General features: G+C 38.2%; 1 protein-coding gene and 1 long non-coding RNA gene across 2 annotated transcripts in view; one reads left to right on the top strand and one right to left on the bottom strand.

Moving 5' to 3' along the window:
- The window catches only part of si:ch211-251b21.1 (uncharacterized protein LOC571720 homolog), a 62,457-nt gene that overhangs the window by 21,231 nt on the left and 24,211 nt on the right, over positions 1 to 17,015 (bottom strand). Inside the window, exons 7-9 of the mRNA XM_028807473.2 lie at positions 15,988 to 16,085; positions 15,438 to 15,655; positions 7,028 to 7,247 (exon numbers count right to left, since the gene is read on the bottom strand). Of these exons, the coding sequence (XP_028663306.1) occupies positions 7,028 to 7,247; positions 15,438 to 15,655; positions 15,988 to 16,085 (536 nt within the window). The remainder of the gene's footprint in view (positions 1 to 7,027; positions 7,248 to 15,437; positions 15,656 to 15,987; positions 16,086 to 17,015) is intronic.
- LOC127529051 (uncharacterized) lies at positions 8,043 to 8,355 on the top strand. The gene is made up of 2 exons (XR_007935704.1): positions 8,043 to 8,153; positions 8,226 to 8,355. It is a non-coding gene; the product is annotated as an uncharacterized LOC127529051 (long non-coding RNA).

Raw genomic sequence — 17,015 nt, 5'->3', positions numbered from 1 at the left:
GAGGTCGATTTTGGTTTCATCTGTCCAAAGAATGTTTTTCCAGAACTGTGCTGGCTTTTTTAGATGTTCTTTAGCAAAGTCCAATCTAGCCTTTCTATTCTTAAGGCTTATGAGTGGCTTGCACCTTGCAGTGCACCCTCTGTATTTATTTTCATGCAGTCTTCTCTTTATGGTAGACTTGGATATCAATATGTCTACCCCCTGGAGAGTGTTGTTCACTTGGTTGGCTGTTGTGAAGGGATTTCTCTTCGCCATGGAAATGATTCTGCGATCATCCACCACTGTTGTCTTCCGTGGATGTCCAGGTCTTTTTGCGTTGCTGAGTTCACCAGTGCTTGCTTTCTTTCTCAGGATGTACCAAACTGTAGATTTTGCCACTCGTAATATTGTAGCAGTTTCTCAATGGGTTTTTTCTGTTTTTGCAGCTTAAGGATGGCTTCTTTCACCTGCATGGAGAGCTCCTTTGACCGCATGTTGTCTGTTCACAACAAAATCTTCCACATGCAAGCACCACACCTCAGATCAACTCCAGGCCTTTTATCTGCTTAATTGATAATGACATAATGACAGACTTGCCCACACCTGCCCATGAATTAGCCTTTGAGTCAATTGTCCAATTACTTTTGAGCCCCTGAAATGAAGGGATTGTGTTAAAAAAATGCTTTAGTTGACTCACATTTTTATGCAATCGTTTTGGTCACCCCACTGAATTAAAGCTGAAAGTCTGCACTTCAACTGCATCTGAGTTGTTTCATTTAAAATTCGTTGTGGTAATGTACAGAACCAAAATTAGAAAAAAGTTGTCTCTGTGCAAATATTTATGGACCTAACTGTATAACGTACTTGTGAGGCCTCATTTGGAGTACTGCGTGCGTGCATGCTAGGCTACAAAAAAGACATAGCAGTGCTAGAAAACGTCCTTAGAAGAGCAACAATGCTAATTTCAAGGCCAACAGGAGATGAATTATGAGGAAAAGAAGATTAAGAGGGGACATGACTGAAGTGTTTAAAGTTGTGAAGCGAATTACGGTAGTGGATTAAGACTGTTATTTTAAAAGAAGTTCATCAAGAACACTGTGACACAGTTGGAAATTTTTTAAGAGTAAATTTTGTACAAACATTAGGAAGTTTTTCTTTACACAGAGAACCATGATAGGTGGATTGGCAGATAATCTGGAATTATTACAGAGGGATTTGGACAGCATACAGGCTTGGGCAGATTAGTGGCTGATGAAAAAGTAAATTTATTGTATTACATGCAGGAAGTAAGAATGTTAGGTTTGAATGCACAACGAGAGGTCTGAAAATCGAAAGTACACTATATGAGAAGGATTTAAGGATCACAATGGACTCAACACTATCAACTGCCAAGAAGTGTCGCAGACAATAGGGCTTTCAGGACTTTCAAAACTCAACTTCATGTTATTTTAGAAGAATTAAGTAGATAAGACAAACACGTTTTGTTGGGTTGAATAGCCTGTTCTCATTCAGATTGTTCTAATACTGACAAATCAGTTATGGTTTAGAAAGGTCTTTTGACAATGAAGTGACATAAACATTGCATAATTACTGAGCTGAATGTGTCTCTACTGAACAGCAGGTAAAGATTTGTCAAGCTACCAAAAGTAGCTATTAAAGAGTCTGTAATGGGGCAAAAAATCTATACCTGCTTGTTGTGGTGTGAAATTTTGTATAGAAGTTTATAAATATTTTGTATCTCTTTATTTGTAACTTAGACAAAACAATGTAATATGAGTGTTATATCATTGATAAGAACAGCAATGGTTTGATTTTTAACTACCCCTTCCCCCTTTTAGGACTGAGTCAGGATAGTGAATAATTTTATGACAGAGTTGGGAGACGTGCCTAAAACCAGTTTGGGAAGTGATTGATTCTCTATAGGACTCTCTCAATCAACCCCTACAGGAAAGCCAGACTACCTAGCTGGCAAGCATCAGCTGAACAAATGTTTTTGGGGACAGGTGAGAAAGGTACTGTGTGCCTTCATTGGTCTGAAGTATAGCTGTTTGGGATTGGTTTGAATCAGAGGCCATTCTGTAGCACATCGCCCTATTGGTGTAAGAATTTGGACAAAGAATGTATAAATTCAGTTGCTTTACCCCTCTGTTTCTCTCTCTCACACCATCATGATGAAGAAAGATTTCACACACCATGGACTGAAAAGAAGACCACACTAAGAAGCACAACTCGGCAGCCATACTGACACAGGCATGAGGCCTATTCTTAAGAAAGCTGACTAAAAATTATGACTTAATTAGAGACATTTTGTTTTTTTTTGTTTTTTTTTTTTAAGTGACTAACAAGTCTGTTTGCCACCTGAAACTACACATCAGCATTTATCAGGTTATATCATTGCCAATATTCACATGTACTTTGCTTATTGTTATTATTTTATGAATATTATCAATAATACATTATTTAAGTCGTAACTTAACTCCTGCTTGTCTTTTACTCTATGTAATTGCCTGAGGTTATAGATGTAGAAGGGAAGGTGGGGAGAAGTTATATAGTACAATACCTTATAAATAGTGGTAAGTCTATGGGATTTGAGGCATTCTGACAAAGGCTTCACATTAAAGAATACAAAGGGAACAGTAGATCTCTACCAAGTCAAAACACTGGTGATGTGTTTTTATTTTTATTCCATCTTAAAAATGTTGGAAAATTAAAGTGTTTACTAAATAAGTGGGATTCTGAGAAATTAATTCATGCATTTATTTCTAGTAGAATTGACTACTGCAATTCGGTGTTCACTGGATGTTCATAGTGTTCTTTATACAGCTTCCAATTAATCCAAAATGCTGCTGCAAGAATTATTACAAGAACAAGAAAATACAACCACGTAACTCCAGTTCTTAAATCCTTATACTGGCGCCCGGTTAAATTTATGGCAGATTTGAAAATCCTCCTTTTAACATATTAAGCTTTAAATGGCCAAGATCCAGCTTACTTGTCTGAATTTAACATAACTTACAAACCAAAATGCACATTAAGATCTCAAAATGCCAGTCTGCTTATGATACCAAGGATTAATAAAATGACAGTGTCCTTAAACTGTGGAATGGTCTGCCTGCTACTATAAGAGATGCCCCTTCGGTCTCAGCTTTCAAATTCCGGCTGAATACTCACTACTTCAGTTTAGCATATCCTGCCTAGAGCTGCTGATTAACTATACATATTGCATCTCTGTTGTTTGTCGTTAGCACTAAAACATACAGTAAGTAATATGATAGTTATAATTTGTTACTAACCCTCACCTACAGTATTCTGTTTCTCTTCTCGGTAGTCAAATGTAGCACTTGGTGCCACTACCCTACTGCCAGATTGTTTTGCCTGCCTAAGGTAAAGTCATCTCTGATGGAGGATTGCAGGAATTGGCAGGTAGAGGGGATTGCGTGGCCCAGCCCTAACTCAGCTGTGGAATGACCAGTAGGGGAGGCAGCTTGATGGCCAAGGTCTCCAGGACTCTGAACAAATCCAAATTGTATTATGTAATATCATGTACTGCTTACTGTTCTGCTCTCTACTTGTAATATTGCTATTTCACTATTATATTGTATTGAGGATTACTGTCTTCTGTTCTGTGTATTGTTTTGTATTTACCCCCTTTTTTGACACCCACTGCACGCCCAACCTACCTGGAAAGAGCTCTCTTTTTGAACTGCCTTTTCCAGGTTTCTTCCATTTTTTTCCCTACAAGGGTTATTTGGAAGTTTTTCCTTGTCTTCTTAGAGAGTCAAGGCAGGGAGGCTTTCAAAAGGCATTGCCTGTTAAACCCATTGCAATACTCCTTATGTGATTTTGAGCTATGCAAAATAAATTGTATTGTATTGTATTTTTAGCCTTATTTTTGATTTCGCATAGGTAAGTCATTGAAGCCCATTTATTATTGGGGACTTGGGCTTGCAAATTGTTCCCCTCAAAAGAGGAATTACCAAAAAGCGCTGGTCATAAGCTTGTATTGCATAAGTCCCTGATCTTTGTACATACTGCCCTTCACTACTACCGATTGTATGGCTTAGTAGTGTCCACCGATCTTCCCTGCTACAGTTGCCTGTGGTTTGACTACAGATGAAGTAAGTGTCATAACAAGGTTTTCATAAGTGAATCTGCAGAAGGATCATTACTGAGCTTTGAGGGTAAGAGAGGGCCGGTGCATTCACTTGATCCTGGCACCCACCACGGGTCTTCCCTCCTCATTTTTCCCATTGGATCAATGCTTCATCCATCCATCCATTTTCCAACCCGCTGAATCCAAACACAGGGTCACGGGGGTCTGCTGGAGCCAATCCCAGCCAACACAGGGCACAAGGCAGGAACCAATCCTGGGCAGGGTGCCAACCCACCGCAGTCAATGCTTCATTATCTGCAATTTCTGTATCAATGGGGATTTTCAGGAATGTAAACCCCAACGATTTTGAGGATTGATTGTATACAGTGGATTAGGAAAATATTCAGACTCCTTCAATTTCTGCAAACGTTGCATTGTAGATTTAATTTTTATATTAATAAATTTACCATTTTTGCCGATCAAGCTACACTCAACCCATTAAGACAAAGTGAAAACATGTTTTCAGAAACTGAAATCACTCATTTACTTAAGCATTCAGACCCTTAATTGAATACTTTGTAGAAGCCCCTTTGGTGCCAATTACAGCTTCAAGTCTTCTTGGGTATGTCCCTATACATTTGACACATCTGAATGTGGGCAGTTTATAATGCATCTTTCTCTGTGTTTTGATAAATACATACTAACATGTCTGCTGTCCACCACCAGGTTGAGATGGAAGCTGTTTAATTTATTTAGTTCTCTCCCATTCTTCTTCTGAAATCCATACACATGAGTCAGTGGTACCCAGCTTGTTATTTTATATACTATTGTACTTCTCATGTGATCTCACCACTCATTGTGTTTTCTGCTACATGCTAAGGACAGATGTACCTTCCAAAATAACCATACATAAACTGAGATCATAGTTTGTTCATGCTTCACACACACACACACTCTCTCTCTCACTAGGGCCAATTTAGCAACACCATTTCACTTAACTTGCATGTCTTAGGACTGCGGGAAGAAACTGCAGTACCCAGATGAAGCCCACACGGACACATGCACCAGGGCCAATTTAGCAATTCAGTGGTAGCGCTGCTGTCTTGCAAAAAAGAGACCAGGGTTTGCATCTTGGATGCTCCATGCTTGGAATTTATGTGTTATTTCCATGTTTATGTGGGTTTCCTCTCACAGTCCAAATGAATTAAGGTTAGGTGATTGGCTTTGCTAAATTGACCCTGAGTTGTGTGTTTTCACCCTGCAATGGACTGGTGCCCTGTTCAGGGATCATTCCTACCTTGTGCTCCTGGGAGACTCTCCAAATTACCTGCCACCCTACCCAGAAAAAGTGGGTTAGGAAGATGGATGGATGTTCTTTTAAACACTTAACTCAGCATCTTCTTCAACCAGTAATAAAGCAATCAAGCTCTCCTAAGAAGATAAATGAATATTGGTGCTGCTGTTGGTGAGCTGTCAAACAATGTTATTTATTCCTGTGTTTCGTATATAAAACAGAGAAGTGATTACATAACTGGTGCTCCAACCACAGTAGGTTCCTGCTTTGTGGTCAGTGCTGCCAAAACACTCTCAGGCCCCTGCAAACCTTAACTGACTTTTGTGGATTAAATCATAAATGGGTATACAGTAATCCCTCGCTATATCGCGCTTCGCCTTTCGCGGCTTCACTCTATCGCGGATTTTATATGTAAGCTTATTTAAATATATATCGCGGATTTTTTGCTGGTTCGCGGATTTCTGCGGACAATGGGTCTTTTAATTTCTGGTACATGCTTCCTCAGTTGGTTTGCCCAGTTGATTTCATACAAGGGACGCTATTGGCAGATGGCTGAGAAGCTACCCAACTTACTTTTCTCTCTCTCTCTCTTGCGCTGACATTCTCTGATCCTGACGTAGGGGGATTGAGCAGGGGGGCTGTTCGCACACCTAGACGATACGGACGCTCGTCTAAAAATGCTGAAAGATTATCTTCACGTTGCTCCCTTCTGTGCAGCTGCTTCGTGAAGCGACATGCTGCACGGTGCTTCGCATACTTAAAAGCACAAAGGGCACGTATTGATTTTTGATTGTTTGTTTTTATCTGTCTCTCTCTCTCTCTTTCTCTGCTACTGACGGAGGGGGTGTGAGCTGCCGCCTTCAACAGCTTTGTGCCGCGGGTGCTTCGCATACTTAAAAGCCAAACAGCCCTATTGATTTGTTTGCTTTTCTGTCTCTCTCTGACATTATCTGCTCCTGACGTGCACTCCTTTGAAGAGGAAGATATGTTTGCATTCTTTTAATTGTGAGACGGAACTGTCATCTCTGTCTTGTCATGGAGCACAGTTTAAACTTTTGAAAAAGAGACAAATGTTTGTTTGCAGTGTTTGAATAAAGTTCCTGTCTCTCTACAACTTCCTGTGTTTCTGTGCAAATCTGTGACCCAAGCATGACAATATAAAAATAACCATATAAACATATGGTTTCTACTTCGCGGATTTTCACCTTTCGCGGGGGGTTCTGGAACGCAACCCCCGCGATGGAGGAGGGATTACTGTAGTGGTTTTATGTAGAAAGGCTTACAGTCATATGTTTCAATTTGGATTTTAATATGTTTACTGTGTCTGATTCATTCTAAATTAAAGAGCAGTTGTAAGCAGTGTGTCCACATGTATAGTAAAAAGAATATTACAGTAACATTCTCACAAATAATCCCCTAAATCCAGTTCAGGCTTAAGTAATAATGTGTTGCTCATACAGAATTTCAAACGCAGCAGTGCAGAGAGACTTTCAAAAAAAAATTTTTCTCCAAAACAAAGGAGATTCACATTACAAGCCAAGATATCATTTGAAAAGGTTATTTCAACTTCATAAATTAAGACGTACATTTAACACTGCTATTTATTTCTGTATCTTTTCAGTGTAGTCTTTGATCAGTTCCGCTTTTTCCCATGGTCTCACCTTTAAGGGCAGCTATGCCATATCCTCTCATTCCAATGACTTCTGGTACCCTCACAAGGTCACAATAGCGAGCCACAGCCAAGTCCAGGGAGACTGACTCTCCAATGAAGGCATATTTTCCCTCCCGTGCCTTGCGAATGCCCTCATCCATTGAGGGTACAGTGGTTTTCCTCCTCTCGATGTGGTCATAAATCATCTGATATGTGGGGTGTTTAGAGGTCTAAATAAAAAAAGATGAAACATCCAAAAATCTAGGATAGTTAGATTGGTTCAAAATATTTAAATTAATCAGAACTTGGCATGCAGTAGTGTACTGAAGACTTTCAAAGGGATGACAGTTTTAATTGATTTTGGAACTCAGTTGAGCACAAATAGTCCCTTGTCAGAACACCATGTTAACACAAGCTTCTGAACAAATAAAAAAATAAATAAGGATAAAGCCTGATTTGAATAGTTTAAGTTAATTGTATCCCTAATTACGCACAGAATTCTAGGGATAATTATGTCTATGTCATTGTATTAATTTCTGCATTTTCATTTCAAAATTTTATTTATTGAAATAGCTACAGTATGCCACCTGCCATTATATTCATGTTTCCATGTCACAAAACTGAGTACAGCTGTCCTATATTTTGTCATTGCAGGCTAGACTAGTCTATTTCTTTGTCAGTTTATAATATAAAGGGATTGAATAGCAGCACTGTGTGGGGTGACAGAAATAACATTACTATGTGGGATGACTGCAATTCTTTTAAGACACCAGTAGGGGGAGTATTTGCAAACCATGTCTGAAACTAGTGTGGTGCTGAGGTTTCACCCATAGTACAACTTCACTCAGGCCCTAATTTGGGCTCCTGTGGTGGGTGCGGCAACTTACTCTATCGGCGCATGCTCCCAATCTCCTCCTCCTTCTCTTCCTGATAATCCAGTCTTACTTGACTGTCATCTATCTATCTATCTATCTATCTATCTATCTATCTATCTATCTATCTATCTATCTATCTATCTATCTATTTCAAAAAGTCTTTTCTATTTTTGCAGACTAAAAATTAATTTAGGGTATAGCATAACTTGCAGTGTTCACAAAACATTGTGTAGTATCAGGCCACTTATATGGAATTTGCATGTCCTGCCTGTGTCAATATGGGTTTTCTACCTTTCTCTCCCCCACCTTATCAATATACCTTTAGGTTAATAGGCAAATTTAAATTAGTGTGAGTGTGCCTTATGATGAATGACACCCCATTCAGTGTTGGTTCCTGCCTAGCACTCAGTGCTGTTGTGATAGGTTCTGGTTCAAGTGACCCTGCAGTTGGGCTCAGTGAGTTCTGACCTTGTAGTCTTGTACCTGATGCTGCTGGCATATTTTTGACTTAATACAACCCTATAAACAGACAAAGCAAGTTTAGAAAGTGAATGGATGGATCTACAATGGACAACTTAAATATTTTGAAACATAAACCAGCTTTCAAAGAGCTTTTAAAGAAATTCCATCTGTATATTACAACATACCCATATAAAAATGAAATATAAAATGCTTGTATAAATTCACAACACTTGCCAACTATGCTTCTTGCCCACAGGCCTCATGTACTTTGATGTTAACACTCATAATTAAAAAAACAATAAAACCCTGACAGTGTGTGACTTTTCAGCTTCCTCAGGGGTTTTCCATGTGATTACGCACATAAACTATGGAAATCTCAAATTGAAAATATTGAACTTAAATCTGTGGCCTAGTAGATCATCATAACTAACAAACCTCAAATAAATAATGGAGAAACAGAAGTAAAAAATAGAAAACAAGAAGCTCTTACTCGAGTGCCTGCAGATATTTTTGTAGTTCAATGTGTTGAGCACCCACTCGCAGCCCTTTGAAATGCTCCAGGCATCTCATCAAGCAGAATGATTCTGGTCTCGAATGTAATGGTTACTCTGCCTTCATTTTAAGATTGTTGAATACCAAGCTGAGTCTCTGTCTTTGTGCAGTGTTCATGTTCTCCCTGTGTGATTTTTTTCTTGTATTCTTGTTTGCTTTTATTTCACACAGATGTGTAGGTTAGGTTGACGGAGGACTTTATTTGGCCTGTAATAAGTGTGTGAGTAGATTTCTACATGAGTGGGTCCTGATTTGATGGGTTTGTTTATGTCCTCTGCTCAGTGCTGCCAGGATAATTTCATGCTGTCGGTAACACTGTAGTCTATAAAGTAGGAAATTTTGCAACCTAGGATCATGGTTTTCTGTACATCTGGATTATCACACTGATAGTACTGTACTCCCTCATATCTCAGTATTGGCTGTCTGAATGGGCTATTTGGTACTCACTGAGCATTTTTCTGGTCATACATTATCTCTAATTTTAGGAACTGTCTGATGCATGGGAGGCTAAATTCTGCTGGTTCATTGAGAGTTTGTTGGGGCATGAGACCAGAAAGCAGCCTTCTTCCAGAGAAGCGTATCATGAGGATCAGAGAATGGTTGGTCTTTGCATTGGAAAGAAAGTCACCAACATATGGAACAGACCCTCTAATTTAATTCACTAGGCATAAATGTCACAGACTGGCACAACCTCATTTCCTTTTAACATGCAATTTGGAGCTGGCTGCAACCTGAAAAGAAGGATCTTGGGATGTAAGTTCATATGTCATTGGGTGTACTGTAGAGGCTTCCATAACATTTACTTGTTTGGCTGACACCTTTATCCAAGGCATCTTACAACATTTATGATACAATTGGTTACATTTCTTTTTTGTTTTTCCAATTGGACCACAGGCAGGTCAAGAGACTTGCTCATGGTCACACAGTGCCAGTCACAGGATTTAAACCCACAACCTCAGGGTTTAAGTCCAAAGCCTTAACCACTACACCACACTGCCTGCCATAATATTGCAGGACTGGATAAAAGCAGTTAGGTGACCTGGTAAGTGCAGACAATGATACTTGAAGCTCTATACAAAAATGGAGCTCCTGTGATTTCTAGCAACCTGAATTGCAAGTGAAGACAGCACTAGAGGTATGTTCTGCCTTGAGCAAAAATAGGAGTGAGTACTGCTGGCTTCTAAGTGTAATGTTTTGACTACATCAATGTTGGAGGGAACTGTGCTGTCCTGACAGAATCTCATGAGAATTTTAGTAGCTGAAAAGGCTGGAATTGGCCTGTCCTGGTTTCTCACCAATTGAGAGTAAAGTAAAGAGGACCAAACCTTTTTTTTGTTTGTTAGAAGTGCTTAGATGGAAATGCTAACCACTTGAGAAAGAAATGAAACACAATTGTTGGGGGTGGACAAAACACTCCATAGCACAAACTTGATCTGTCTAAATCAGTGTATATTAAAACGTGTTCTGAAGAGCCCCAAGGTTAAGTAAGTTCTGTGAGCCATAAGTCAATATCTTGTATCAGTTTTAGCTACTGGAAAAATAAGCAGCTTGAAATTGAGGCAACAGTGATTGTGTCTTACGCTGTAATGGCCAACCCCTTACCCACTACACTACCAAGACTATTTCCTTGGACTAGCCTGAAGACTCTCGAGATGATAACAAGACGTACTCCTTACAGATTGTTCTATTTTTCCTGACACGACAAAATAACAAGCAAACAGTAGACAGAAATGTAAAACCAAATACGAATATATTGACAGTGATAAATATAAATACACATGAGGACAGACGAATATTCAATAATATATATGTGCGCACAAACCACCACTAACCCAATGAAACCAGTGAATAATTATTAATTATACGAAACACGAATACACAATATTTACAAATACCCTCCCTTGCCCCCAAATAATAAACGAATAAACATGTAACACAAGCACAGGTGAATGATAAACAGCAATTGAAATGAAAGTGATAAATGAGTCCAAAAGCTAATAAAGTCTGGTAACAGCTGAATATTGGCTGATGTGATATTTTGTTTCCTCCCAACAATACAAAAAATGACCTCATCGTAAGTGTCCTCAACAATGGTTGATAAGTATCCAAACTCCGAGGTTTCTCGGTGCTGGCAGTCATTATAATGATCCAGATCCTTAAGAAGCAAGTAATGGTCTTGTACGATGAACGGAAATGATTCTTTTTCTTCTCTCTTTCTCTCCTCTCTCTTTTGCCTTTCACTCCTCTTGTTTAAATACAAAATGTCCCAGATGTAACTGGTGGATTCAATAGGTAATTTCCATCTTGGGGTTGTGGTCTCCCTTTATCATCCTTCCCCTTGTAACTTATGGGGACAACATTTACTGATACGTATAGTATAGCAAATGGGGCAATAAAAACAAAACACACTCAGCACAGACAAAAACAAATACTTATTATTATGTAGCCCCTCTACAATGCCACAATTATCTGAGCTTCCGCTATCTGCCATGACAGTTACTAAAAATCTATACAGTTTAATGTATGCACCATTACATTTGTCACTGTGTATCTGATGTGTGCATTATCTATGCTGAATGTATTTAAATTATTGCAGTTATTTTTTTTAATCTTTACCACTATGATAAAACAACGTTTATTTAGTAATGCATGCAGAAGTTTTGGTGGATTTTGAGATGTCATGTTTTAAAAAACACTTTTGGTGATGATCTGAGAGCAAAACTACTCTAATTATAGCTCTATCAAATGAAACCTGTAACCTTGGGCAAATGTTCAAAGATAGTGATAGAAAGTTATGCCATCTGGCAGACATGCTTCATCTTCTGAACAAGTTTAACTTATCTTGTCAGGAAACACATAAAACGGGATATAATAAAATAGAAGGCACAAAGAAGAAAGTTAAATTTGGATACAAAGAATCAAAAACAACTTCTTTTTAAACTTCAACCCTTAATAGACCAAATAAACGAGGCAGAAAAGAGGAATGAAAATTAAGATTCTAACCAACTAAAACGTATTGTGATCAATCATTTAAAAATGTTATTAACTAAATTTAAAGACTATTTTCCTACAAGTCAAGACCCAAGAGAAGGTTTTTTGAGGGTAAAGATTCATTTAATGTCAGTGTCTATGACTGAAGAAAATATGCTGGCTGATGTTTCCTCAGATGTCAGGTTAAAAAATACAAAGACTACTTTAGTTTGCCTCTTGATAAATTTTTGGTAGAAATAGTGAATGTGAACCTTTAAGTAAAAAGCATTTAGTATCCCAGTACACTTTGCTTTTGCATGCGTATGTGAAAGTGGATTTTAACTTTCATTGCAAAGCAAATTATCAATACAGGCAAATTTGACACCTACATTAAGGTTATATTTAACAAAACCAACACCAAATATTAATGATTTGTGTAATTCAATCCATGCACATCTGTGTCTTTAAGAATATATATTTACATTTATCATGCTTGAAACTTGAAACAATTACAGCATTACATCTCTTTACACTAGATAAGGACCACTAAGGTAGGAGTTAGACCCTATCTTGTGCGGAGGCTAAAAGATTAAACTTCCCATGGCAACAAAAGAGTGCAAGTGTGAGAGGGAGTGACGTCTGGGAAGGACACACTCGGTATTCCTTCAGGTGCTGGGGGGAAAGAGAAGGAGAGACAGAGAGATAAGTCAAAGGGGCTGGCAAAAGGCCCTAATACATTCTATCTGATAGGCAGCAGCACAGGGTCTGGGGCTAGGACCCTTCTGTTCACTTACTGGTAAGACTGTGGGCAGCTGGCAGATAGTCAGTACTATTCTGGCTGCTCAAAGGCAGGTAGTGTATGACACCTGACTGTGAAAAAATTGATTATATATGTAATCTTTAAATAAATTTGCAGTATGCATGAGACACCTTACTCTTGAAAGGCTCAATGATACTAGGAGGCTACTGAAGGGAGTTCTAGTTTGATGTCCTTTAGAAAGGAAAGAAGGGCCACCGTTGATTTCAGAAAATGATCTAGAGATAGGAATTAAGATCATCTCTGGCAAGGTGAGCTGGAGTGAATAGGCATTGGCAGGATGAAGACAGGTCAGGACTGCATGAGATTAACAGTGAAAAAGGAGCGAGCTTGCGTGTAGTAGTTAAGAGATACGTGCACAAGTGGGCAAGCACCCCCCAACAGACAGTCAGGAAATATATATGTATACACAGGTGCAGTGAGTTTAACATTTCAACTACTTCATTGCGTTTTGTATTCCACCTTGACCCACCACTCTTTTGTGTTATTTATTTATAAACTATATACTCCCAATTTGATATATTTGAAAGTGGCTGATTTTGTTTTCAGTGTGGTGACATGCAAATAAGGTGCTATCCATTAACATCACTTTAAAAAGAATACCCACCTAACTACAGGCTATTCTCCTATTTGCCTTTAAAGCATCCTGAATTTGTCAGTGGACTCAGAAAGGTGTTGACAATGAAATACAAGGATGTTGGTCCTCTTTGACTCCAGATATCCTGCAGTTATTGCAAATCAGATGGAGCTGGAATTTCTGCTTTGAACCCATTATCCTATTTCATCCCCACAAAATGCTTGAGAAGTTTGAGACCAGTTGACTATAGGGAGGCCACTGAATTAACTCATAATCTTCCAAGTATTAAAGGGCATTTTTAGCCTGTGACATGGAGCATTATCGTAGAGAAGAAGCTCATTTGTAGAATGATAACAGTTGCTAAGAAGTGATGCACTTACTTTGCACTGGTATTTGTTCTACTATAAAAGGCAAAGGAAGGATGAGAAACAGAGCAAGAGATGAATCAACGTCTTAGCCAAGAAGAATTGGTCAAAAAGCAGAGAATCAATTAAACCTTTTACCAAAGCCTAACCGCTAACTATAATCTTGGTCAAAGAAGGATCACTAAAGGTTTCAAAGCCACAGTTTACTTTCATCGCTTATATAAAATCTTTTAGGTTTTCCACAATCACGGATGAAGAGAGAACATATTGCACCAGTATTTATATCGTTTCAGACACCCCAACCTCTGAGACTTTGCCCATTAAAACTGCAAGCATCGTCTAAGCAGCAGGGGATCCTGAAATGGCAGTGATCATCACAAAAACAAAATGACATTGCGCTAATGATAGAATAAAAATAATCAAATAATTTTGTTAACATAACCAATAAACCACATAATGAAGAATCCAATTCAGCGGGTTGGAAAATGGATGGATGGATGAAGAATCCATAATCTATGAAATTTTAGGAATAATATGTTATGAGCATAATACATTTTTATAAACATTTTGACTGGTACAATGTTCAGAATTTATACTTTGTTCAACTGTCATGGTACACAAAATGTCACATGAAAGCACATTATACACCAGCCTGCGCTATTGGCACCACTGTGGAACTGTGGAGGGGATGCTGGTGCACGCATGTTGCTGTCGCTCTTCCCTGTTATCAACACTAAGTGCCTTGAGCATGGGAAAGGCGCTATATACATAAAATGTATTATTATTATTACCACAAAAAACAGATATAGTACATGGACTAAGAGGGCTTTTAGCATAACCTTGTCCTCTGCTCATTGTGAATCTGGAGACAGTGGAGTGGAGTACCACAAACCAGGCAGTTTTCAGATGTTTCAGTGTGCTGTGTTAATGTTCGCTTGTCATCTTCAATTGTACATTTCTCTAGAAAGAATGGCATTCATTGTTTGACAAACTTCATCTATACCAACATACAAATAGTGGTTCATCACGCTATATCTCATTTGACATCCTTCAGCTGTTAGTTGACCTGTCTGTAGCTTTTATGTACACCAGAACAAGCTGTGCCAGTCTCCATTTGTTCCTTTTTTTTCTGACCATAGGACCTTGGATGTTGAATGCATTTTGAGTGGTGGCTCATTCTAAATACATCAGGTACATTTTTTTTTTTTGAGAATTAAGGTTTGCAGCTCTGCTATGATGCTGCATTCAACACCACTTGAAACCCTATTGTCCTCTTTTGATCATCATTGTGATTAATTTGATTTGTTGGTATTTGCCTGTCTCCTTTTTACAACATATTCTGTACATATAAGAGCCGATAAGGTGTGGAGCACAGGTGGACACAATATAGCACCTGCTCAGCATAGGTAAGGGCTCAAAGTATGTCACACTGGCAAGTGCCTTTGCGGTGTACAGTGTGCGTCTCTGGTCAGCAAATTATAAGACAATGCCAATGTTCTTGAAATGCTCAAAAAAGAACAACAGAAACAGAGTTAATCATATATAAGGGAATGCTTTTGTCGCCATGTTGGACATATACACATCATGTGATCATCAGGAAACTAAACTTGGAGGCACTGCACAGCTCACCACCAGCCTGAACACAGATGGATAATGGCAATGTGTGTGACAAAAAACTGGCAAACATATTACCAAGATACATTTTACATAAACGTCACAAAAAACTGAAGCACTTTTTCGGTCTAATGCAATATTCTGATAGCTTTAGTCTCATGTCAAACAAAAACTAAATTGCCTCTCACCTTTAGAAAGTTAAGAGTGGAGGAGTACTGCATTGTCCCATATTCAATGACATCCTGTTTCACAAGGTCATCAAAGGTTTCAATAGTCAACTTGACACTGTTTGTGCCCAATATGGAGCTGAAATTGGCAATGTAAGAAGCCAGAAGTGCCACTGAGAAGAGCCACCAGATGCCACTAATGACTCGGACAGAAAATGCCTTTGGTTGTGGGCCAGCGCCTGGCAGGAGACAAAGGAGAGAAAAATTACAAGTCATTCAGCAAGTTGCCTGTTAAAATCAGGATTTTAACATGATATAATTAATTCATTTGAACAAGCATGTTTAAAAATCAATCGATGGATGATTCAGACCGAGAATGAGGTCCAAATGTTATTTTTTTTGTAATAACTAGAAAAAAAAAAATTATATCCTAAATGTAAAGTTTTTCATTATAAAATAATGAGAGGACTTTGTAATAAATTACTGAATCATGTACCTAAAATAGATACCAGGATGACTTTAAGAAACATTTGATTTTAAGAAATATTAGTGTCTGGGGAGAACAAGTTACCTTGCAGAGTCAGAGCCCCGATGGCGTACCACAGACTGTTCATGAGAGTGAATTGGTTTTCATCATTTTTAGGTTCATTCCACTGACATGGGCTGAGCCTGAAGCACCAAACAGAATCATTTTAATACAGCTGACAATTTTTTAAATCCACTGTTCAACGTTTAAATCTTAAAATAAGACCTGTTTTACAGTTATATTTCACACCATTGACTGTTGAAACACAAATGCAAATCTACAGATGTTTGTAGATGATACCAAGATAGGTGGATTGGCAGATAATTTGGAATAAATTTAGAGTAAATTTCGCATAAACATTAGGAAGTTATTCTTTACACAGAGAACTGCAGACACTTGGAATAAGCTACGAAGTAGTGTGGTAGACAGTAAGACTTTAGGGACTTTCAAAACTAGATTTAATGTTTTTTTCAAAGAATTAAGTGGATAGGACTGGCGAGCTTTGTTGGGCTGAATGGCCTGTTCTTGTCTAGATTGTTCTAATGTTCTAATGTACAGTAGGCCATCACCTGTTGTTCCATAAGTAAAGCATTTGTTTCTTTTGGATTTTCTGAATTTTGCATGGTTTTAACATTAAAAATGATCGAATTTTCATACAAATTCCAAAACTGTCGAACTGCACAAGAAAGATTAATGGCAAATGTTGTTGTGTGTTTTAGTCATTTTCAAAACCACTCCAAAGTCACTGTGTGCCTCCCAGTTTCGATTATTCTTATTACAGACAGACATATTCACGATCAGCAGAGAAAATATTGTGGGTAAACATCAATGATAGTTTGGGATTCCCCCTTTTAACTTATTCAAGTTGTCTCCACACAGATTCTAAAGGAACAAAATGCTTTAATTAAAAGAATAATCTTACTGATACCATCCAAGAAAAGATATTGATGCTTTAAAGGTTAGAAATGAGGGCAAAATCATTTGCAAATAGCACCACAAAATCAATGTCAGTGATGTAAGCCTAAAATGGGTATAGCAGTGAACCCCTTCAAGATTGTTCATTCTGTAAAAGT

The sequence above is a fragment of the Erpetoichthys calabaricus genome, chromosome 8 (genome assembly GCF_900747795.2).
Source record: "Erpetoichthys calabaricus chromosome 8, fErpCal1.3, whole genome shotgun sequence".
Lineage (NCBI taxonomy): Eukaryota > Metazoa > Chordata > Cladistia > Polypteriformes > Polypteridae > Erpetoichthys > Erpetoichthys calabaricus.
Note: the sequence above shows the minus strand (reverse complement) of the source record. Positions and strands in the feature narration are given on the sequence as shown.